Source organism: Hippocampus guttulatus, chromosome 4 (genome assembly GCF_054856545.1).
Source record: "Hippocampus guttulatus isolate MCC_2025c chromosome 4, RoL_Hgut_1.0, whole genome shotgun sequence".
NCBI lineage: Eukaryota > Metazoa > Chordata > Actinopteri > Syngnathiformes > Syngnathidae > Hippocampus > Hippocampus guttulatus.
In genome coordinates this window covers 3,380,308-3,404,139 of record NC_141264.1, presented here as the reverse complement: position 1 = coordinate 3,404,139, position 23,832 = coordinate 3,380,308, and the positions used below count along the sequence as shown (strand labels likewise).

Below are 23,832 nucleotides of genomic sequence, written 5' to 3'. Positions count from 1 at the left end.
CGCCCACCCTTCACTCATTGGCGGACTTCCGCATGCCTGTTGTCACTCCGCCTTTTCTCTATATAAACAGCGTGTCGGCCAGAAGCGCTCTCAGTCATGCTTTAGAAATCGGCTCACCGGTCACAGATCTGTCAAGGGAGAACCAATTAACTTTGTCACTTGAAGTTCTACCCCATTTATACAATTTTTTCCAGATCTTCCAGAGATCACCATCAGCCAAACCAACATCACAGTTACCGAGGGCGACAGTATAACTACAACATGTAATGGCTCTGGATCCCCATTTCCTAAAGTGGACTGGTCTGCTTCTGGTTTGCACTCGTTTTATTCACAAAAGGTAGGGGTTTAAGTAAATGAAACTTTTTTGGGGGGGGGGGGGGCAGGAGTGTTTGTTATACTGTCGTAGAATTTGGTGTAACAGAAAAACTCCAACATTCAGGTCAAACTTTAACTAAACCTCAGCTTTGCCACTATACTCATTTTAAAATAAATCAACAGCATGCATGCAAATACAATACAATTGGTATCGCATGAATTTTCACCAGCCACAAAATCATGACCATTTACACAAAATAATACCTCCATTAAAGGTGCTCTATAAATTATTCTGCACTTCGAAAGTAAAATGTTCAATTTTAAAAGACAATGTACCTCATTCACTAAGTGTGTATATGCACATATGGGTGATTCACAAATATCCTCGCTGTGATTGGCTGGTGACCAGTTCAGGGTGTGCCCCCCATACTGCCCATAGACAGCTGGGATAGTTTCCAACACGCTCGCGACCCTCGTGAGGATAAACTGATTAGTAAATGGATGGATGCACCAAGTGAAATCAGTCATCTTATTACCTCTGTGTCCCGCGTCCTAGACACACACTTTTCCCACAGGACGCACGGTTCCAAATTATGTGCGTTTTTGGGACGCAAGAAAATTTCTCAGTCAAAACAGCAATGCAGTGTCGCAGTTCGACAATCGCCGCCATTGTTGTTTTGATCTTGCGTGAAGTAATCTCGCATGACGAGATTTCCGTTCTCGCGAGCTGAGATTGGTGAAATCGGCATTCAACCTTGTGGAAAGCAGACGATTGTCAAGTTGTATAACGTTAAAACAAGTGTTGCGAAAGTTTATTGCGGAGATATCACAGAGGAAGCAGCTAAAGTTGGATAGTTTTTTGTGATAATAAGTTGTCTTTGAGAAAGCCTTGCATCATTGGAAGCAGGGTAAACAGAGGATAATTTCTGAACTCTAAAGACTGAACCATTGGATGAAATAACCTATTTCCTGGCAAATCTTGTATGCCTGAATTAATTACCTTTTTGCAGCATTTGTTTATAAGAAAAAAACCTATTATCAATGGATATTGTTGTTGTTTGTGTCATTATCATATGCAATTGAATAAGTAGACCGTTCAGAGTAGACCAAATTCGAAATTTGGGACTCTCTAAATGCATAATGGGACTCATACTTGTCTCATCAGCGATTCCCTGGCACTCACTGGGGTTAATCTGTAAAATGATCACTGAATACTGTATCTACAGTACATGTTTGAATTTGTATGTATTTCGGGAACAAATTTAAAACATTCTCAGATCATCCCACTGCGCAACTTTTACCTAAACTGCACAACACGTTCAAACTGCAGTCATTTATAAAATCAATAATAATAATTTGAATGATAATAACTGAACTTGACCCTCTGCTATTGAGTTGGCTAATGTCCTACATAACTGTGAAGGCACTTCGCATCGCTTTCACCATTTTGCCATTCAAATGTGTGTATGTGCGTATGTACTATATGAATGAATCAGCTGCTGTCTGTGTCCACAGTTGTCACTTAACGAACAGAGTAAGCTGATCACACACCTGGAAAAGATACAGAACCTCTGCCATTTCCTGGTTCATCCAAGCCTGAGTACACATGAACGTTCCAATAAAAAAGTTCCTGACATTTACAGTTGACAAACAAACATAAAAAAATACCACACATAAAACACCATATTTATATTTTCTCTCAGTAGTTCCAACAAGGGCGGCCCGGTGATCGACTTTTAGCCCGTCGGCCTTTCAGTGCAGAGCTGCAGGGTTATAATAATGGATGAATGTTTGTCCTTTAGATTATTGCTTTATTGTCCTCTGAGATGCAATGAGTCTCCCTGTTTCAGTGTCTTTAAAACTGAAGCTCATCAGAATAATCTTTATTGGCCAAGTATATAGAACATACAAGCAATTTGTCTGTGGTCGTATTGCAATAACAAGCAACTACGATATACAAGAGGAATACATGAGGAACATGGCCCAAAGTGATGAATTGCTATGTCTGAGTGAATGCCTTGGGACTGCCACGAAACAAAATGAGAGGAGCCGGTGCGGTGAAAAAAGTTCCTGCACCTCATGTACCATAAATTGTGAAGTGGCTGAAGTTGAGAAATCCTTCCAGTGACTGGAAAAAGATTGCCTCAAAAGAAAACGCGAATGCGGCACATCAAGAGAGGTTAATTGTTGCTGCTGTACGACAGCAGCGAGGATCGCAGGTGAAGGCTGTGCAAAGATGTTTTTGAAAGAGTCCAACATGTGCATTGCATGAAAGCAGCATGTTGCATGTAGACATAGAATGGCATCTCTAAAAAGCTGACATAATTTATAATCACTGGGATATGCTGGACCTCACCTGCAATGTAAATGAGGACAAGCACAAACAAAAATTGATGGATGGATATTTCTTCTTTAAATTAATTTGATTGCTAAATTACGAAACCTTTATTAATCCCATAATAGGGGACTTCACATCATTTCAGCAGCAATAGTTGATGGAGGAAATAATTTTTTAAATAGTTAACATGTAGTCGGAACAGAAAATGTACTACATATGTGCTTCAGCACATTAACAAATATACATTAAAATGATGATGATGATGACGACGGTGACTGTGTTCTCCCTCCAGGCGAGAGTCGATGACAGCAACACTGTTCATTCAATTAGCATCACTTTGGTAAATGTCAGCAGACATTACAACTACTTCCTTCTGACCTGCAGAGCCACCAATTTGGTAGGCAGGACCAACGCTTCCATTCAGCTTAATGTTCACTGTAAGTAATCACACACACACACACGCGCGTGCACACAGACAATGCAAATATAATTTGTACTTGTGTGTTACTGGAATGCGTGTTCCTGTATATTGTGACTCATCTGTTTCTTTGAAAGGTTGAAATTTGCAGTGGTATTAACCTGCACTGAATTATACATTTTCATGTACCGGTATGTATGCGTTTGTTATGTGAAGTTTTAATGTTCTGCACCTCTTGTCCCCAAAATATTATGAATATGTCAATATGAGTCAGGTGTTCGATTTATAACTTCATCACAGAGTATGTTCATGCTCACCTGGTGTTTCTTTCTGTAAATCGCAAACATTAAGATAAACCATACCTTGCACTGATACAGTACAGTGGGGTGCCACCCCACCAAGTGCTTGGTGATCGGGACGATGCTGAACGGGAAATATCAATGGATCGCGTGAGGTGACCAAAATTGTTGGTACCCCTTGGTTGAAGTAGGCCAAGAACAAAATGATGGTACCCTTAACTTCATTTTGCTTGCACAACTTCTTGACGCAATAACTGCAGTCAAGCTGATTTTTGTAACTTTGAGTGAGGTTTCTGCACCTCTCAGCAGGTATTTTGGCCCACTCTTCATGCGCAAACTGCTCCAGCTGTCTCGGCTCCTTCCACAGATGTTCAATAGGATTTAGATCAGGGCTCATAAGCTCCCTTCAGAACGTTCCACTGCGCTACATTAGCCTTTTTTAAGCTGTGTTTTGGGTCATTAGTCTATTTCAAGACCCTTGGCCTGCTGCTCAGGCCAAGCTTTCCAACCCTAGACAGCATATTACTCTCCAGAATATCTTGATAGTTTTAAAATTTTATTGGTTCCTGTACAGTCAGGACACCCTGTGCCAGATGTAGCCCCACAACATGATAGTGCCTCTTTCATGTTTCACAGAAGGGACTTTGTTCTTCTCTTGGTATGCTTCATTTTTGCATTGGTGAACATGAAGGTTATGTTGTGTATCTTGCCAAAAAGTTCCAGGTTTGTCTCGTCTTGTCCAGAGGAGATTCTCCCAGAAGCTTTGTGGTTTATCAACATCAGGGCTCAACAGCACACTGAATATGCTTGCAAATGTGGCCACCTTTTCAGTGTGTGATGATAAAAGATTTCATCCGGCTTCAAACACGGAATTGGATGTAATGTATGTGTTGTTGGCTGATCCCTTGGATCACCCGTGCCATATAACAGGCAGATCCCTTTGACTGAATATTTGTATTATCTTTAATAACATAGTCAACTTTTGTGCTTCAAACGGATAGGGTCATAACTGGGAATGATATTAGACACCTTTTGTGAAACATGAGGTGCACTTTTTTTGTCTGAGAAAGTTACATAAAATAACTGACCTGATTTGTCAGCCGCTGCTTGTCTTGATTTTAGCAGATGGATGTTTTTCAAATACGTTGTGTCAGTCTTTACATTATACGCAACTATGGTATGCCAAATGAGATGACAATACATCAGCAAATATGGTCGTGCTGTACCTCCCCAAAAAAGGTGCGACCGAATCCTGCGATCACCTGAAAAAAATGGTAGCACCCGCGGTACATGAGTCAAAGTATATACAAATATATATGGTATGTATATTGTATATATAACTTCTCTTTTTTTTCTGTTATGCTCCACTAGGAAGAAGAAAATAGTTTTCGCCCCACAACCTCTGGGCTGCAACATTAAATAGTGTCAATTGTTTCAAAAAGACATATACCACTGCATGAGACTGTGACTTTATTAACCTAAAAGAAAACAATACAGTATAGCTATAGGTCAATTTACAACAAACAATAACAAAAGTTGAGCGCGTTGGAGCGCATATTTAGTCAATGACATGTCCACACATATATTTGATCACTTCCTTTTTGACATTTTAGGGAAGCTGAGCTTCCCTTGCAGTCTTAGAGCAATCACCTCTGCATTGTATACATAGTTCAGTATTGTATAATAACTGTAGAAAATAAAGCTGACTATCAAGTACCAAGTACAACTTTATTGTCAAATGTGCTGTATTGAAATTTCGTCCCTCTCACATATTTTTGCTTTTTTTTTTTTTTTAAATAAATCCTACTTCACGGATTTCACTTATCACTGGTTCTTTTTGGAACATAACCCCCACGATAAATGAGGGATTACTGCACTCCCTGTACACATCCTGCCAGTGCCAGTGGTACCGCCACCTACTGAAGTAAATTTGCAATGACACTTTATTGGAAATGTGGAAAACAAACAAAAAAAAAGTTCCCTGGGTCATGTGTCCAAGGCATTGCAGCCCCTGCCCCACAATTGCACTGCTGAATGTGCATCCAGAATGTGCGTGTGTGTGTGTGTGTATGTATATATGTGTATATATATATATCTGTGATTCCCAACCAGTGTGCCGGGGCACCTTAGTGTGCTATGTGTGCTCTAACGTGTGCTGCGGCAACCTAACACATTTCACCTAATTGGTGAGAAAGTTATTTGTTAATAACAAATAATGTATCTTTGTCCATCTATCTATGCCAGCACCTTACAGTGAAAGTGAAACTTACAGAAAGAACAAATAAATTATATTCTATTAGCTGGCAAAAAGTATGAACTTGACATATGTATCCTCTCTTTGTGACAATTTTGTTTGGTGGTGCGCCGTGCGATTTTTTTTAACTTAAAAAAATGTGCCTTGGCTCACTGAAGGTTGGGAAACTGATGTATTTGATATACAGCACAGTAAAGTTTTCATCATTTCTTTAAATGTTTGGTACAGATTAAACAATGGCCATCTGTCTTTTTTGTGTTTTTTAGTTTGTCCCGCTATTATAAAGCTGAAGAAGCCAGTGCGTCACCATGACACCTGCATAGAATTCCAAGTTAGAGGTTCACCCCACCCAAAATTAAGATGGTTCCACAACAACAAGGTTCTCTGTTTTAACTTTCAGTGGAATGACTCAATGTCCTGTGTCAACAACATAGTAGTTGTGTAGTTTTGTGTTTTTATTTTGTAAGTTAGGGATGGAACGGTTCAAAAATCCAAAGTTTGGTTCGATTCTCGGTATGGTGCTCAGTTTTAGGGTCACCTAGGGATGCGCTGTTAAAAATAATCAATTGTCTTGTAGTTTGATGTGAAAGTGTATGTTCATTGCATTACTTGGAATTTTGATGGTTATTATGATTATTATTGCATTTTTATTATTGTATTGTATTCTTCCTACTCCCTTGAACATAATATTTGTGTTGAATGATGACTGATTTCTCTTTCCTTTTTACTATTTTACTTACCTTACTTTCTGTCAATTATTTCAAAAAATATATATTTAGTTATTGTTTTTTTCATGTCAGTGGCATATAGTGGCAGGCATAACAAATAACTTCTCTTCATTTGGATGGCAAAAGCTACAACCAACCTCTTTATCCATTAGTTGCCATTCATGCAACATAAGTCATGGCTCCCTGCAACTAAAATCAGCTGTGTGTTCAACTACACATGCCGAAATAAATTTTACACGAAGTACATGTGTGACTAAACTGAAACACGATAACTATTTCAGTATGTTTCCTTTTTTTGTTTTTTCCATGAGGTTTTCCTGACGAAAAATATGTGCCGTGGTTACATAGGTTGGAAAACACTCATCTTAATGAAAGCTAAAATTTTTAATTAAGTCCTATCTGAGGTCCTAATTCATATCTAATATGGAGAGAGTAATGATTACAGTGTGGTGAAAAAGTATTTGCCCCCTTCCTGATTTCTGTGTTCTTTGCATTATTTATCACACACAAAGGTTTCAGTTCATCAAACCAATTTCAATATCACGCAGAGACTACCAAAGGAAATGCAGTTTCTAAATGATGATTTCATTTACCAAGGGAGAAAAAAAAAACTATTTGGCTATAGGTGCCTCTCCGTGAGCCATCACCTTATCGTGGTGGAGGGGTTTGTGTGTCCCAATGTTCCTCAGAGCGAATTTGTCTGGGGCTTTATGCCCCTGGCAGGGTCACCCATGGCAAAGAGGTCCCAGGTGAAGGACCAGACAAAGTATGGCTCAACAGACCCCTTATGATGGATAAGATAAATGGATCTGAGTTTCCCTTGCTCGGACGCAGGTCACTGGGGCCCCTCTCTAGAGCCAGGCCTTGAGGTGGGGCTCGTTGGCGAGCGCCTGGTGGCTGGGCCGACACCTATGGGGCCCGACAGGGCTCAGCCTGAAAAGGTAACGTGGGTCCCTCTTCCCATGGGCTCACCACCTATGGGAGGAACCAAAGGGGTCGGGTGCAACGTGCGCTGGGCGACAGCCAAAGGCAGGGACCTTGGCAGTCCAATCCTCAGTGACAGAAGTTTGCTCTTGGGACGTGGAATGTCACCTCTCTTGCAGGGAAGGAGCCCGAGCTGGTGTGCGAAGCACAGAAGTTCCGACTGCATATAGTCGTCTTGCCTCCACACACAACCTGGGCTCTGGTAACAGTTCTCTTGATAGGGGTTGGACTCTCTTCCACTCTGGAGTTGCCCATGGTGAGAGGCATAGAGCAGGTGTGGGCATACTCATTGCCCCCTGGCTCAGTGCCGATACATGGGGTTCACACCGGTGGACAAGAGGGTCACCTTCGGGTGGGGGGACAGGTCCTGACTGTTGTTTGTGCATATGCACCCAACAGCAGCTCAGCGTACCCACCCATTTTGGAGTCCTTGGAGGGTGTGCTGGAGAGCACTCCTGCTGGGGACTCCTTTGTTCTGCTGGGGGACTTCAATGCTCAAGTGGGTAATGACCGTGAGACCTGGGAGGGTGTGATTGGGAGGAACGGACGCCCCGATCAGAACTGGAGTGGTGTTTTGTTGTTGGACTTCTGGGCTCGTCACGGATTGTCCATAATGAACACCATGTTCAAACATATGGGTATCCATTTGTGGACTTGGCACCAGGACACAGTTCGATGATTGACTTTATGGTTGTATCATCGGATTTGAGACCGCATGTTTTGGCCACTCGGGTAAAGACGGGGGCAAAGCTGTCAACTGATCACCCCCTTGTAGTGAGTTGGCACCGATGGTGGGGGAAGATACATATTGTGAGGGTTTGTTGGGAGCGTCTGGCGGAATCCCCCGTCAGAAAGAGCTTCAACTCCCACCTCCAGCAGAGGTTTTCCCATGTCCCTGGGGAGGCGGGGGACATTAAGTCTGAGTGGACCATGTTCCCCGCCTCTATTGTTGAGATGGCCAATCTGAGTTGTGGCCATAAGGTGTTCGGTGAATGTCATGGGGGCAACCCCCGAACTTGCTGGTGGATACTAGGAGTAAGGGATGCCGTCAAGCTGAAGAAGGAGTCCTATCAGGCCTTTCTGGCCTGTGGTACTCCAGAGGCAGCTGATGGATATCGACTATCTGGAAGCAGTGCACCATTAACACTGTGTGCAGTAGGGATGGGGTGCTGCTGACCTCGACTTGGGCCCTTGTGAGTCGGTGGAAAGAGTACTTTGAAGACCTACTCAACCTCACCAACACACCTTCCGTCGAGGAAGCAGAGTTTGAGTACTCTGACATAGGCTCTCCTCTCTCTGTGGTTGAAGTCACCGATGTGGTTAAAAAGCTCCTCGGTTGCAAAGCGGTGGATGAGATCCGCCCGGAGTTCTTCAAGGTACTGGATGTTGTGGGGCTGTCCTGGTTGAAATGCTTGTGCAACATCGCGTGCCCATCGGGGAGATTGCCTCTGGATTGGCAGACTGGGGTGGTGGACCCTCTGCTTAAAAAGGGAGACCGGAAGTTGTGTTCCGACTACAGTGGGATCACACGCCTCGTCTCCCTGGTAAGGTATATTCAGGGGTGCTGGAGAGGAGGGTCCGTCAGGAAGTCGTGCCACAGATTCAGGAGGAGCAGTGTTGTTTTCGTCCCGGCCGTGGAACAGTGGACCAGCTCAACACCATAAGCAGGGTCCTCGACGGGACATGGGAACTTGCCCAACCAGTTTACATCTACTTTGTGGACTTGGAGAAGGCATTCAGCCATGTCCCTCGGGGAGTTCTGTGGGGGTGCTTCGGGGTCTTGTTCACGAGTGAGGGCAGGAGGGAACAAGAGATTGACAGGTGGATCGGTGCAGACCTCCTGCAGCAGAACTACTGTCAGAGCCAGGAACCACAAACTGAGAAAACTGGGAAGAGTGACAAAGATTCCTGAGAGTGGTTTACCAACTAAAATTACTCCAAGAGTGCAATGAAAAATCATCCAGGAGGTTACAAAAGACCGTAGAACTATATCTTAAGAACTCCTGATCTCGCTGGCCTCAGTTCAGGTCAGTGTTCACGACGCTACCAAAAGAAAGACACTGGACAAAAACGGCAACGATAGGAGAGTTCCCAGGTGAAAACCACTGCTGTCCAAAAAGAACACAAAGGGTTATCTCATATTGCCAAAAGACATATTGATTATCCTCAAGACTTTTGGAAAAACATTTTGTGGACTGATGAGTCAAAAATGTAACGTTTTGGAAGACGTGAGGCCCGTTACATTTGGGGTAAAAATGGCACGGCATTTGAGAAAAAGAACCTCATGCCAACAGTCAAGCATAGTGGTAGCAGTGTGATGGTCTCGGGCTGCATTGCTATCTCAGGACCAAGACAACTTGCTATGATTGCTCGGATAATGAATTGTGTCTTCCAGAAACTTCTGAAGCTGTCATGTTGCATGTGATGGCAGTGTACCCAAAAAGCAGGGAGGCAGGAGAACTGAACAAAATATACAGTACATGTATTAATAAAGAAACACTTTCAGGGGGACACTGGAGAAACTAAATCCCAAACACAAACAAAGTCCTGAAACCCCCCAATAAGCCAAAGTAACAAACAAACAAAAAGCTATGACAGTAAAACAAAACACCATGACAGCAACAATGATGTGCCAATGACATACAGAGAACTGGCAACTAAATATAAGCAAACTGATGAGAAAACACGGAACACCTGGACAAGACACAAAGGATTGAGGGAGCTGATTGGTTCATAGAAGGGATCCGGATGACAAGAACAAGTGGAAACAAAACGGTACGAGGAACCCGGAAGCAAATAAGCAAACAAAACCATGACACAAACCCAAATGTAATGTAAACAAAAACAGAATCGAGTCAGACGGTGAACATCCAACCATCAGTTTGCGCTCTCAAATGCAAGCCCACTTAGATCATGCAACAGGACGATCTGAAACACACCAGCAATTCCACCTCTGAATGGCTCAAACAAACAAAAATCAAGTTTTGAAGTGGCCAAGTTAAAGTCTGGATTTGAATCCAATTGAGATGCTGTGCTGCGACCTTAAACGGGCAGTTTATGCGAGAAAACCCTCCGATATGGTGGAGTAGAAGCAATACTGTGAAGAAGAGTGGGCTAAAATTCCTCCACAGCAATGTGAATGACTTATCACCAATTATCTCAAACACTTGATTTCAGTTATTGCTGCTAAGGGTGCAACCAAGAAACAACCAATTCGTAGGTTCAGGGGGCAATTACTTTTTCACATAGGAACAGGTAGTTTTAGATTCTTTTTTGTGCCTTAATAAATTAAATTGGCATTTAGAAATTGCTTTTTTTAATTTTCTTGGGTTGTCTCTGTGTGATACAGTATTAAAAATGGTTTGATGAACTGAAGCCTTTGTGTGTGATAAATATGCAAAGAACACAGAAATCAGCAAAGGTGCAAATACTTTTTCACAGCGCTGTATGTGTATTCATCTCAACTTAATGATAATTGTGTCTTATGTGAATAAGCTCGTGCATGAAGTAATAATGTGACTTTTCATTCACAGGACATGAACACACACAAAAATAATCTTTTTGACTCTAACCACCACACTGAATTTGTTTGTTTGTTTGTTTATTGAACATAAAACATATATACAGTAATAATTTGACAGAAAATAAGGTAGATAAAAAAAGAAAGAAATCAATCTTCATACAACACAGTTATTATGTTCAAGGGAGTAGGAAGAAGTAAAAAACTTATCTAGTCCTACCCCGTTATGTGATTGTATCTAATAAATCATTTTTATATCAATCAGAAAAGAAAAAAGTAAGAAGAAAGAAGTCTCCATTAAGGCTCATACTTTACCCTTAACCGTAATATTTTTACAACTTTTGGTTTGTATCGGGATTATATACTTCCACACCCTGACACTCTTGTGTCAATTTTCTCTTGTATTCATAATGGATATTTATATACCTTTCTCTATTTATCAACTTAGTTCTGATTTATCATTATATTTAATGTTTTGAATTTATCATTTTAACTCTGATTGATGTAGGTTGTTTGTACTATTTTTTTGAATTTGTTTTTGAACTCAGCAAGCGATTTACTCATTTTCAGGTCCGTTTCGAGATTATTCCACAGATTAACACCTTTGATAGATACACTTCTTTGCTTGATGTTTGTTCTTGTTTTGAGTTTGTTGAATAAGTTGGTACCTCTTAAATCATAGCTGCTTTCTCGAATTTCGAAAAACTTCTGAATGTTTTGGCAGAGCAGGTTATTGTGTGCTTTGTACATTAATTGGGCGATTTTAAAGTCAACCAGGTCATAAAATTTCATCGTATTTAATTTGATAAATAGTGGATTTGTGGGTTCCGTATATTTTGATCTATTAATAATTCGAATTGCTTTTTTTTGTAGGTTGAGAATAGGGAGTGTGTTTGTTTTGCAGGCATTTCCCCATATTTCCACACAGTAGGTCATATATGGTAATAATAATGAAGTGTATAATGTGTACAAAGATCTCTTATTTAGCACTTCCTTGGTTTTGTAGAGGATCCCTACGGTTTTGGCTATTTTTCTTTTTACGTTATCGATATGTGGCTTCCAACATAGTTTTGAGTCTATTACTAATCCGAGAAACTTGGTTTCATACGCTCTTTCTATCTCAATTGAGTTTACCATAATTTTAGCTTGGTGTTTGATTGGTCTTGTGCCAAAAACAATTAACTTCGATTTTTTCAGGTTAAGTGACAATTTATTTCTGTCGAACCAGTTTTTTAATTTGTTTAATTCGTGTTCTACGGTTGTCAGGAGCTGTTTCAGATTTATTCCAGAACAGTAGAAAGTTGTATCATCAGCAAATAGGACACATTTAAATTGTTTTGAGACCTTGCAGATATCATTTATATATAAGTTTCAAATGAAACTCTAAACTCTAGTTGTCATTTTGCACAACTACCAGGGGTAGTTGTGCAAAAAAAAAACAAAAACGATTCAGCCGAAAAAAATGCTTCAGCCGATCGGTTTTGAAGGTTTTCAGAAACCGTTCCACCCCTAAAATAAGTAGTTGAGGAGTTAACTTTACTCTACAATACATTTTCATTGGTACTCATACTCACTATTGTAGCATAAGCCTTTGTTTCCTACTTAATTAATGGTTATTGACAACCGTTTATTAATATTGATGTATGCATCACTTCAGTGTGACTCCTACATTAAAGTGTGAATAAGTGAGAGGTTGATTGAATTTGATACTATTTCTAGAGATCCTTTCATTGATTATTTTTGCTTTCATCACTAATGCAGGAAATTTCCTATACCGATTATGTACATCTTGATATGGATATTTATCAGGACTACATTGAGGGATGCCTTACATTCAAAAACCCAACACATCACAACAACGGCAACTACACTCTGGAGGCTAAAAATGACCTGGGGGTGGTCAACGGGACTGTCTATGGGCACTTCCTTGACAAGCCCTTCAATGGTAAGTTGGTGCGGAGTGATAATGCATGCTTGAGAAACAAGTTATTTGACTTAACATACAAGATGTCCAAGGAGAGGCAATATAGCACACATAACTAGTCAGAGCTTTATTTTTAACTGTAATTGTCTCAACCTAACCCTTTTCTCATGTTTAACTAATTGGTAGTTTTTTTCCCAATAACAACATGTGTAGACTTTCTGTTTATTTTATTCATTAATTATACTGTACTTGTAAAAGGTAAATTCAATGGACACACTTCTGTATTCAGTATTTTTTTGTTGCTTACCACATGGGTGTCATCAAAGACAATTGCCTCAGAACATTTCTTAAATTATGAATTTGTCTCAATTTATGTTAGATGATGTTGCATGGTTAGCATGCACAATATTCATTTAAGTGAAAAACAAGGTTTGACTCACCTTTCTGGGTGGATTTTGCAAGTTTTCCTTGTGCTTGAGGATAATTATGAATGTTAAGATGGGCCCTTAAATTAGATATGTTTGCTGTGGTCACAGAAACCCTAGTTGCCCAAATTGTAGTGTGCTGCATTTTTTTCCCCTCTGTATTCAGGCCTTGGCAAAAGTTGTGGCCAGCAGCAGCTCATAAATGGGTGTGTTAATATGTGCTTGTTCTCTTTCCATTTGTTCAAAAGTTGAAAGTGAAATGTTGAGTCTATTCTTGACCATCTGTGGGGGGACCCAAAATTGTTCTAGCCAGCAACGGAACAATTAAATAATCAAGCAATGTTGGCTCTACCATAGACGTGCAGTTGAATAAGTTCCGCTTTACATTAAGTATGGGGGATATTGCACTTCATATTCTTTATTTTAAGCGTGAAATGATCATAAGCTTTTGACATTCTCTGTCTTTTATGCACTCTTTGCTGCTGGCTTGCATATATTGCAACATGAGTCTGCAGTGACCATCTGTGTACGATGCCCACAAAATCATGTGATATAGCAAAATATGTACATTCTGAAATGAGACGGACAATTCAAGAATCTGTGATAGAATGAAACCATTAAGTGAATCATGACACGATGAGTACTGTACTGTACCATTTTGTTCGCTCTCATTTATGATTATAAGTAAAATATTTCATGTTTATATCTTAATGATTAAATGCGCTTTAATATATTTGATACAACTTTCAGGTTTTTGGTTTTGGAGGGTTTTAGGATTGTGGTCCATGGGCTTTCTTGGCTGAGGCCCCTTGGAGGCTCTAGAAACGGCCCTGTTCACACCTCTCGACATTTTATAGTCTTCATTTATAACCCAAGATGCATGTTTTTGCTTTTGTTTTTATATGTGACAAAACCGAGTAGCCAGAGAAACCCCATTCAAGCCCAAGTGAGAATATTCAAAGTCAACACAGCACAAAGAACCCAGATGTAAAAGCCACTTTTCAGTACATTTTTCTCAGAAAAATCAAAACATACACAACCATACATAGATTGGGTAGATGTTATTGTCGCCAGCCTTTTAAAAAGCAATTTTAAAAGTGTTAATGGATCTAGCTAATTTTCCAAAGGTGAATAATCGTTCATTATTTGAAGTGGCGTGTGTTCATAACATCTACAACAGTGGTTCTGAGCCTGGGTTCGATCGAACCCTTGGGGTTTGGTGAATCGGTCTCAGGGGATCGACAAAGCCTCTGCCATGGAGGTTCAGACACACCCGACTCAACATGTCAATTCCTGTCGTTACAACACGCTCGCTTGGCCATCACTGGCTGGTTCATTTTGTACACAATTTTAAAAAATTGCACTTATGTGTAGATTTTTTTTCTGTTTTTAATAAATGCGTTTTTTAAGTCTTGAATTTGGAAAAAAAATAATTTTTATTTTTCACGAATGAAGGTTTCGGTGAATGTGCATATGAAGTGGTTGGGTTCGGTACCTCTAACAAGGTGAAGAACCACTGATCTACAAGGTTCTAATATTATCAATTCTGTTCATGTAACAGCATTATTTTATTTGTTTGTTTTTAAAATGGCATTCACATTCACACTATCGACAAAGTCTCCAAACAACCAACCATGCATATTTTTAGAATGTGAGAGGAAGGCAGAGTTCCAAGAGAAAAGAACACTTGAGCAAGAGAAGATGCTAAATCCTTTCAGAAAGTGCTGAGTCAGGCTTTAACAAGATATCATTACCACATTTGGAATATTTATCTGTGACTTATTTTATGCTAACTTAAGGTCATCTCTTTCTTCTCAAATGTTCTGCCATGTTTCACAGTTACAGAAAACGATTATGATTACGGTAAGTTATTTCTCAGAAAATTAAATTTTATTGTGTTTGTTTGCTGTACTTTTTGGGAGAGTTGTCATATGTCCATTCGTCCGTCTGTCTATCCATCCATCTAGAATATTTTGAGAAAGTATTTGGCACCCTTGACATTTTGCCACATATCGGGCTTCAGAAAAGATAAAAAAACATATTTTTGTTTGTTTTTTGTGAAGATTCAGCACTAAGTGGGATCCAATCGTGAAGTGGAACAAAATTCATAAACCTTTTTTCAAAATAAAATACTGTCATGAAAAGTGGGGCATGCGATATTAATCGGCCCCTTTACTTCCAGTACCGCCAACTCACTCCAGAAGGTCTCAGATAATTTCGGAATGATCCAATGTTAACCGAAATGACAGAGTCCACCTATGTGTAATCTATGCTCAGAATAAATGCACCTGCTCTGTGGTACTGTCTGAGCAACCTAATTTCATGCCTTTGGCTGGAAAAATCTCATTTTGATCCCACCCAAACTTCATTAAATTGGAAGATCAATTTGATGATATAGCTACACTATTATTCCATAAAAATGACCTGGAGAGTGATGAGTATGGCCTAGCGAATTCCTCAATGCAAAGTTAGAAGGATAAGCAGACTAAACCTGATACTGCCACCTACTGTAGTGGATGTGCGTTTAGAGTTTATTCTCATCTGGCAAAAAAAGCAAGTTCCCTTTGAGCACCCCCCAGGCATCACACTGCGTAAACCCCCAGGAGGCCCGCCCCACGATTTGAGGACTGCCTTGTGGTTAAATTATTTTCAGTTTTTTTGCCGATCCGCTTTATACTTACAAGGGTTGTGATGGGTGCTGAAGCCGATCCCAGCCGTCTTTGGGCAGTAGGTGGGGGACACCCTGAACTGGTTGCCCGCCAATCGCATTGCACACAGAGACGAACAACCATCCGCGCTCACACTCACACCTCTGGACAATTTGGAGTGTTCAATCAGCCTGCCATGCATATTTTTGGAATGTGGGAGGAAACGGAGTACCCGGAGAAAACCCACACAGGTCTGTGGAGAACATTCATACTCCACACAGGAAGGCCGGAGCTGGGATCTGCACTGTGACGTCAATGCTACCACCTGGACCACCGGGCTACCCAGGCCTGATTAATTTTTAAAAAATTACTCGGTTGAACCACAATTCAAAAGCAATGTTTAATTTCCATTGGTTATGTGTTGGATATTTTGAAATCTTGTACTTATTTGTTTGTGTTTTCCTCAAGTAACCCCAACAGCAGAGCGCCACAATCCACACAAAGATATTTTGGGGGTAAGTAAAAATGTTTGACATTTCCAAAGTTAACTTATAGCCACAGATTTTCATTTCTTTCCGTTTCTGATCATTAATTCAATTTGTATTTGCTTTTATACAGTTAATATTTAATTGATTTATTACATCTAGATTTGAGGGTGACGTCTTTATTCCTTGACCAGGTCATGGAAATTTGCAATGGTTAAATTGAAGCAACTGGGCATTTCTTCTAAGTCACTGATGGTGTGAATGTCAGTGTGAATGGTTTGGGAGAGGATCCTGATAAACGGTGATGGGTGGATGGATAGTTGGATGGATGGATAGAAACTTCTTGTTTGTTGAAGAAGTTTCACTTTTCATCCACAATGCTTCTTCATTTCAAAATTTGAAGTGTGGAGTCCCTCTCTCTCTTTCCTTCTCTCTGGAGAGTGTGCCTAGGAGTGGTGGTCACAATAGAGTTGTTACCCAGTGTATCTGATGAATGACCGGCCGAGAAATAAATAAATAAATAAAGATAGAATCCCCTCGACAAATTTCTCAATTAAGTGAATATAAATATTAAGAAAAAAATAATCTCCAAATTCTACAAACACTTTTTCTTTACACCCACTTTTGACAACAGACCAGTAAAACCCGTTTTGCCCCAACACACAATTTTGGACCCAAATCAACATTTTTGACATGAGTACCAACCTGTACATTTGCTTTCAGAAATATTGTATTACACTTAATATTTTAGAATTTAGATTTTTATTTATTTAGAATAATTTAGAATCCAAGCGTGACTTTTTGTCAAGGCCAAAAAGTTATAAGAATCTTCCCAAATAAAGAGTGCACTGCCTGTGCATTTTTGCATAGCACTCCAAATTTGCTTCAAAGTTTTTTGTCTTACCCTCCCATTTCCAGGTTTATATTGCAGTGGGCCTTGCAGGATTTGCTTGTGTGATCTTGGTGATTATCTTCCTCCTGATTAATAAGTGTGGGCGGCATTCAAAGTTCCGCATGAAAGGTAGGTTCATTGTTAATCATTGAATTGCAAAGGTTTGTCAAATGATTAATAAGACTCATAGCAAGTGTCACAGTATATGCTAAGACTTTCTAACTTTTCTAAGTGGCAACCTGTTGCAGAAGGCCAGTTTGCATATTATTATTTGTTCCAGTTGAGAAGCACTTATCATTTACAATGATGAAAGCCACTCTTCACCATATTATTAGCAATACATTCATCACATTTATAAAATGGCATGCAAGGATAATAGTGCTCCGGCACAGTACCAGAATTATAGTGCCTCCAACATGGAGGGGCTAAAGGCGACGACCTTTGTGGTCTGATCCCTGGCAACAGAAGCTATATTAAGGGATATGGAATGTCACCTCTCTGGCAGAAGGAGCCCCAGCTGCTGTGCAAGTCAGAGATGTTCCGACTTGAAATCGTTGGACTTGCCTCCAAACATAGCCTGGGCTAAGGTCCCGGTTCTCTCAAGAGCGTTTGGACTCTTCCACTGTGGAGTTGCCCATGCTTAGAGATGCAGAGCAGGTGTGTACATACTTAGAGCCTCCCTCCGCCTTCGGGTAGGGCGATGGTTCCTCATTGTCATTGCCCACATGAGCATTGAAGTCCCCCAGCTAACAAGGTGGTACCGAGAGGGAGCGCTCACCAGTACACCCTCCAAGGACTCCAAAAAGAGTGGATAGACTGAACTGCTGTTTGGTGCATAGACACAAACAACAGACAGGAAAGAAGGCAGAGAGAGGCAACCCTCTCGTCTCATGGTGTGCACCCAAATGTACAAGCACTGAACCGGGGGAAAGAGCATTCCCACACCTGCTCTACAAAGCCTCTCACCATGGGCAACTCCAGAGTGGAAGCAAGTCCAACCCTTCTTTTAGAAAGCGGGTACCAGAGCCCACGCTGTGTGTGGAGGCAAGTCTGACGAGATCCAGTCTGAACTTCTCTGCCTCGCACACCAGCTTCGGCTCCTTCCCTGCAGGAGAGGTGGCATTCCACGTCCCTCGAGCTAGCTTTTATATACATATATATATATATATATACAGGTATATATATACTGTATATATTTTAATTCCTTGTCTCACCCCTCGGGTGGTGTCCATCCCCCATTCAGCTCGGGTCCTCTACCAGAGGCCAGGAAGGTTGAGGGTTCTGCGCAGTATCCTTGCTGTTCCCAGCACTGCGCTTTTCTGTACTGAGATGTCTGATGTTGTTCCCGGGATCTGTTGCAACCACTCATCTCGTTTGGGGGTCACTGCCCTGAGTGCTCCGATCACCACAGGCACGATTGTCACCTTTACCTTCCAGGCTCTTGCCAGCTCCTCTCTGAGCCCTTGGTATTTCTCTAGTTTCTCGCATTCCTTCTTTCTGATGTTTTCATCACTTGGGACCACAACAACGGCTTTCCTCTGCCCTTTATCTATGATCATGATATCCGGTTCGTTCGCCATTACCATCTTGTCAGTCTGGATCTGGAAGTCCCACAGGATCTTCGCTCTGTCATTCTCCACCACCTTCGGAGGTGTTTCCCATTTTGACATTGGGGTTTCCAGTCCATACTCCGTACAGATGTTTCGGTAGACTATGCCAGCCACCTGGTTATGGCGTTCCATGTAGGCTTTCCCTACCAGCATCTTACACCCTGCAGTTATGTGTTGGATCGACTCAGGCGCCTCTTTGCACAACCTACACCTTGGGTCTTGTCTGGTGTGGTATATCTAGGCCTCAATGGCTATGGTGCTCAGGGCCTGCTCCTGAGCAGCCAGGATGAGTGCCTCTGTGCTGTCCTGCAGGCCAGCTTTCTCTAGCCCTCTCTAGCCACTGATAGGATTTATTGAGATCAGTCACTTCAGTTATTGTCCGGTGGTACATCCCGTGTAGGGGCTTGTCCTCCCATGATGGTCCCTCTTCCAGCACCTCATCCTGTGTTCCCCATTGTCTGAGAAATTCTCTGAGTACGTCATCCGTTGGAGCCTTCTCCTTGATGGATTCATGGTGCTTGGATGTTTCATCCTGGACAGTGGCTCTCACACTCACTCGTCCCTGGCCTCCTTCCTTACAGTTTGCGTAGAGTCTCAGGGTGCCCTTGAGCTGGCTTTTTACGACTTGCCTCACTCGCAGAAGGTATTTGGGTGTAGCCGCTTTTCTTGTTGCCAGTTCGAGTTTGCCATTGGCTTGTGGTTTTCCGAGGTACTTGTAGCTGTCCTCAATGTCTGCTATTGTTCCTTCAGGGAGTGAGACCACTTCAGTGTAGACTACTTTGCCTCTCTTAGTCACATCCGACTACATTTCTCAAGCCCGAATGACATCCCGATGTCACTGCTGTAGATCCTGGTGGTGTGGATCAGGGAGTCTATGTCCCTTTCGCTCTTTGCATACAGTTTGATGTCATCCATGTAGAGAAGGTGACTGATCATAGCTCCATTTCTGAGGCGGTATCCATAGCCTGTGTTGGTGATTACTTGGCTTAGGGGGTTCAGTCCTATGCAGAACAGCAGTGGGGAGAGTGCATCACCTTGGTATATGCCACATTTGATGGACACTTGGGTAAGTGGCTTGCCATTGGCTTCAAGTGTGGTTTTCCACATCCTCATCGAGTTCGCAACGAAGGCTCTTAGGGTCCTGTTCACCTTATACAACTCCAAGCATTCAGTGATCCATGTATGTTGCATCGAGTCATAGGCTTTCTTGTAATCAATCTAGGCTGTGCACAGGATGTCGGGACCTGCAGTCTTGTGTCACTGTTCTGTCAACCAGGAGCTGATGTTTGGCTACTCTGGTATCTCTACCAATGCCCTTCTGTGCTTTGGTCATTTATTGATCCATGTGTCTACTTATCTTAGCTGCAATGATGCCTGACACAAGCTTCCATGTTGTGGAGAGACAGGTTATTGGCTGATAGTTGGATGGGACTGCACCCTTTGAGGGATCCTTCATGATCAGGATCGTTCGCCCTTCGGTTAGCCATCCTGGGTGAGTCCCATCCCTCAGCAGCTGGTTCATTTGTGCTGCTAGGCGCTCATGGAATGGCGCTCCAGTAGGTGTGGACGAGGTGCTGTCCAGTTCTTCATATCTGAGACTCTTTCCTGTATGTCTGCCACTGTTATGGTAAATGGGTTCTGTTTAGGGAGGTTGCTGTGCTCCTCTCTCAGGGTCACCAGCCATTGTGCATTGCTGTTATGTGTGACCTCCTTCTCCCATATTCCTTTTCAGTACCTTTCAGTTTTCAGTCTTGGTGGGTCTGCTCTGCTGTTAGAACCGTCCCACTGAGCGTACACTGTTTATTCGTCTGGCCTCATCCTCTTTCATGTACCTCTTTAGGCGACTGGACAATGCTTGGAGCCTTTGTTTGGGAGTTTTGAATGCTTTGGGTATGGTCAATTGGATGTACCTCTCGGGTATCGGCCTTTTCATCACACTTCTTTGGGCCTCCGTCAATTGACTCACATCTTTGCGAGCCGCCTTGATCTTATCGTAACGTATCTCATGGTTGCTCTTATAGCCAAGCACCTCTAGGATCACTGATGCAGAAGCATATATTAGCTCATTGGTTTCCGTGATCATTACGGTAGGGATCACCTTCAGTGCCGCATTCAGTTTCCATGAGACATTCAGGTGGTCCTTCACATCGCCGTTGTAATCGGTGTCTAAGTTGCCCAGCCTTCATTTTTGCCATCATCTTCGCTCTCAGGTCAGTTGTTACCTCGCTCAGCATTTCATTCATTGAGTCTGGCCTCCCAATCTCTCGTATTTTATATGTGATCAATGACAGATTTACATACTCTTTCTGATAGCTTCAGGACACAATACCATTAAACAAAATGTGTTATGATAGATAGATAGATAGATAGATAGATAGATAGATAGAAGAATTAGACTGCCGCAGTGGGCATTAAAATTTTCCACCAGTGAATGGACAATTTGCTTTCCTTTTGTTTATTTGTTTTTACTTGAAGAAGAAAACTGTTGATTCTCCTTTTTAAAAAAATCAGACAACAATTTATGGAATGGTTGTCTGTGACCAGGGTTCTATCAATACACTAATTATGAATGTCTGAGTTACGATGAGTGAGGGCTTTTGGTTGGACATTGTGTCCCTAGAATGAATTTGAACCAGGACTAGCATAACTATTCTTGGAAATTCAGTCACATTTCAAAATGTTGGTTTCCGTGGAAGGCTAGTGAAGAAGAAATGGTAAAAGTCAGCCTCGATTTCCAGCTCCATCTATTTCCTCTGCAAAGACTGGTCTTGCTTAGCCTGTTGAGCCCTTTCCTCAGTCTCCATTTAATGGCAGGCAAGACAAATGTCTACATGGCTTTGAAACTCTGGGAGCGTGCACTGTGTTTTAGGTCGCTACTCACCCTTCGGCTCTTTGACCGGTGCCACAACAAGAGCATCGCGAGTAGGATAAGACTAGGAGCCACCTCAATGGCCTCAGCACCCTCAGCCACTGGAAGAGCCAACCCATAAGTGTCAAACTCAGGTCCTGGAGGGCCGCTGTCCTGCATGTTTTCCAAGTCTCCCTGTTGCAACACACCTGATTCAAATGATCAGATAATCAGCAAGCTCTGCGGAAGCCTGACATTGAACCTGTTCATCTGCATCAGGTGTGTTGCAGCAGGGAGACTTGGAAAACATGCAGGACAGCGGCCCTCCAGGACCTGAGTTTGACACCTATGCCATAGGTCTCTCACGCCAATCCTTGAGGGCCGTTATACTGTATGTTTTACATGTCTCCCTGCTGCAACACACCATAGCAGTGGAAGGAAATACCATGTTTCCTTAAGATGGAACCCAATGAGAACAGATACAATGAGAACAGCAGAGTCCCCAGAATTGAGCCCTGTGGAACACCACACAACAGTGGGGTAGTACGTGACTCAGAGCAGCCAAGAATTACACAAAAGGTTCGGTCAACTAAATAGGACCAAAACCACTCAAGGGCGCTACCGCCAATGCCCACCAAGTGCTGCAAATGAGCCAACAGAATACTGTGTGATCCACTGGATCAAATGTTGCAGTTAAATCCAATAAAACCAGACACACTTAGTCTCCAGTGTCATTTGTTCGGAGGATGTAATTCGAACCATGTAACAGGGCTGACTGTGCTATGCATCATCCTGAAACCTGACTGGAAGACCTCAAAGGTTGGTTATGTTCATCCAAGAACGATTGTAACTGCCTGTACACTACTTTTTTACAGAATTCACAAGGCCAGGTTCTTGAGCAACAGTTGCACCCACCACATGTTTAAATTGTTAGGGAACTTTACCAGAAGAGAGACTGCTGTTTATAATGGCCAAGACCGATGTTCCAATACTGAGGAGAACCTCCTTAAAGAAATGTGGAGCACAAGGGGAAGCAGATTCTAAGTTTGGGAAACCACATCCTCTAAAGATTTCAAGAACACAGCTTCAAAAGAATTTAACACAACTGAACACAGAATATGGACAGAGGGGTCAAATGTGGTATTTAAAACAAGAGTCCAAGCTGTAGAAACCTTCTCAATCAAAAACTGATGGAATCAGTTGCACATTTCAGGTGAAGATTTTGAGCAAGTAGGCTGAGGGGGCACACACACACACACACACTCACCAAATTCTTGCTGGATTTCTGTATATGGACAATACTTAAAAACTGCAACTATTGAAAGATAATAATAATAATAAAAGGTGGCCTGGTGGTCCAGTGGTTAGCACGTCGACCTCACAGTGCAGAGGTATCGAGTTCATTTCCAGCTCTGCCCTCCCTGTGTGGAGTTTGTATGTTCTCATCTTTGCCTGCGTGGGTTTTCTCCGGGTACTCCGGTTTCCTCCCACATTCCCAAAACATGCATGGCAGGCTGATTGAACACTCCAAATTGTCCCTCGAGTGTGAGCGCGGATGGTTGTTCCTCTCTGTGTGCCTTGTGATTGGGTGGCAACTGGTTCAGGGTGTCCACCGCCTACTGCCCGAAGACGCCTGGGATAGGCTCCAGCAACCTCTGCGACCCTTGTGAGGATAAGCGGATTGGAAAAATGGATGGATCGATAATAATAATTATAAGACATTAAATTTGTAGAGCGCTTTTCAAAATAACTCAAAGACGCATTAATGTTCTTGAACAGTCAGCAAAAAACAAATGTGCAAACAAACATAAATCAACAAAACAGAACTAGTAAATTTTACAAACCAAAGGTTCATTGTTTTAAATCAAGGGTTAAGTAATACCTGTCGCGCAAGATAAAAGAGGTCGCAGTTCAAGTGGTGATTAAGTTTGATGTTGCCTCTGTTTCCATTAATTCTGTTATTGCAGCTCAAATGCAGTACGGAAAAGGTGTGATTTGTTTTGTTCCTGAACATAGAGGGGTCAACAATGTCATGGCTATCTTTTGGTAGTGAATTTCAAAGGGTGGCCGTGGTAACAGAGAATGCTCTGTCTCCCCAAGTATGGTGTCTGGTCCTTGGGATGATCAGGAGGTCTCAAACATAG

At 41.9% G+C, this 23,832-nt stretch overlaps 1 protein-coding gene and 1 pseudogene across 1 annotated transcript in view; one reads left to right on the top strand and one right to left on the bottom strand.

Annotated features, from left to right (window-relative positions):
• The window catches only part of LOC147205662 (NT-3 growth factor receptor-like), a 46,969-nt gene that overhangs the window by 15,687 nt on the left and 7,450 nt on the right, over positions 1-23,832 (top strand). The window contains exons 6-12 of the mRNA XM_086108462.1: positions 195-337; positions 2,946-3,090; positions 5,891-6,003; positions 12,618-12,801; positions 15,045-15,068; positions 16,322-16,368; positions 17,257-17,359. Coding sequence (XP_085964588.1) covers positions 195-337; positions 2,946-3,090; positions 5,891-6,003; positions 12,618-12,801; positions 15,045-15,068; positions 16,322-16,368; positions 17,257-17,359 — 759 coding nt within the window. The remainder of the gene's footprint in view (positions 1-194; positions 338-2,945; positions 3,091-5,890; positions 6,004-12,617; positions 12,802-15,044; positions 15,069-16,321; positions 16,369-17,256; positions 17,360-23,832) is intronic.
• On the bottom strand, positions 20,371-21,083 carry LOC147205663 (uncharacterized; annotated as a pseudogene).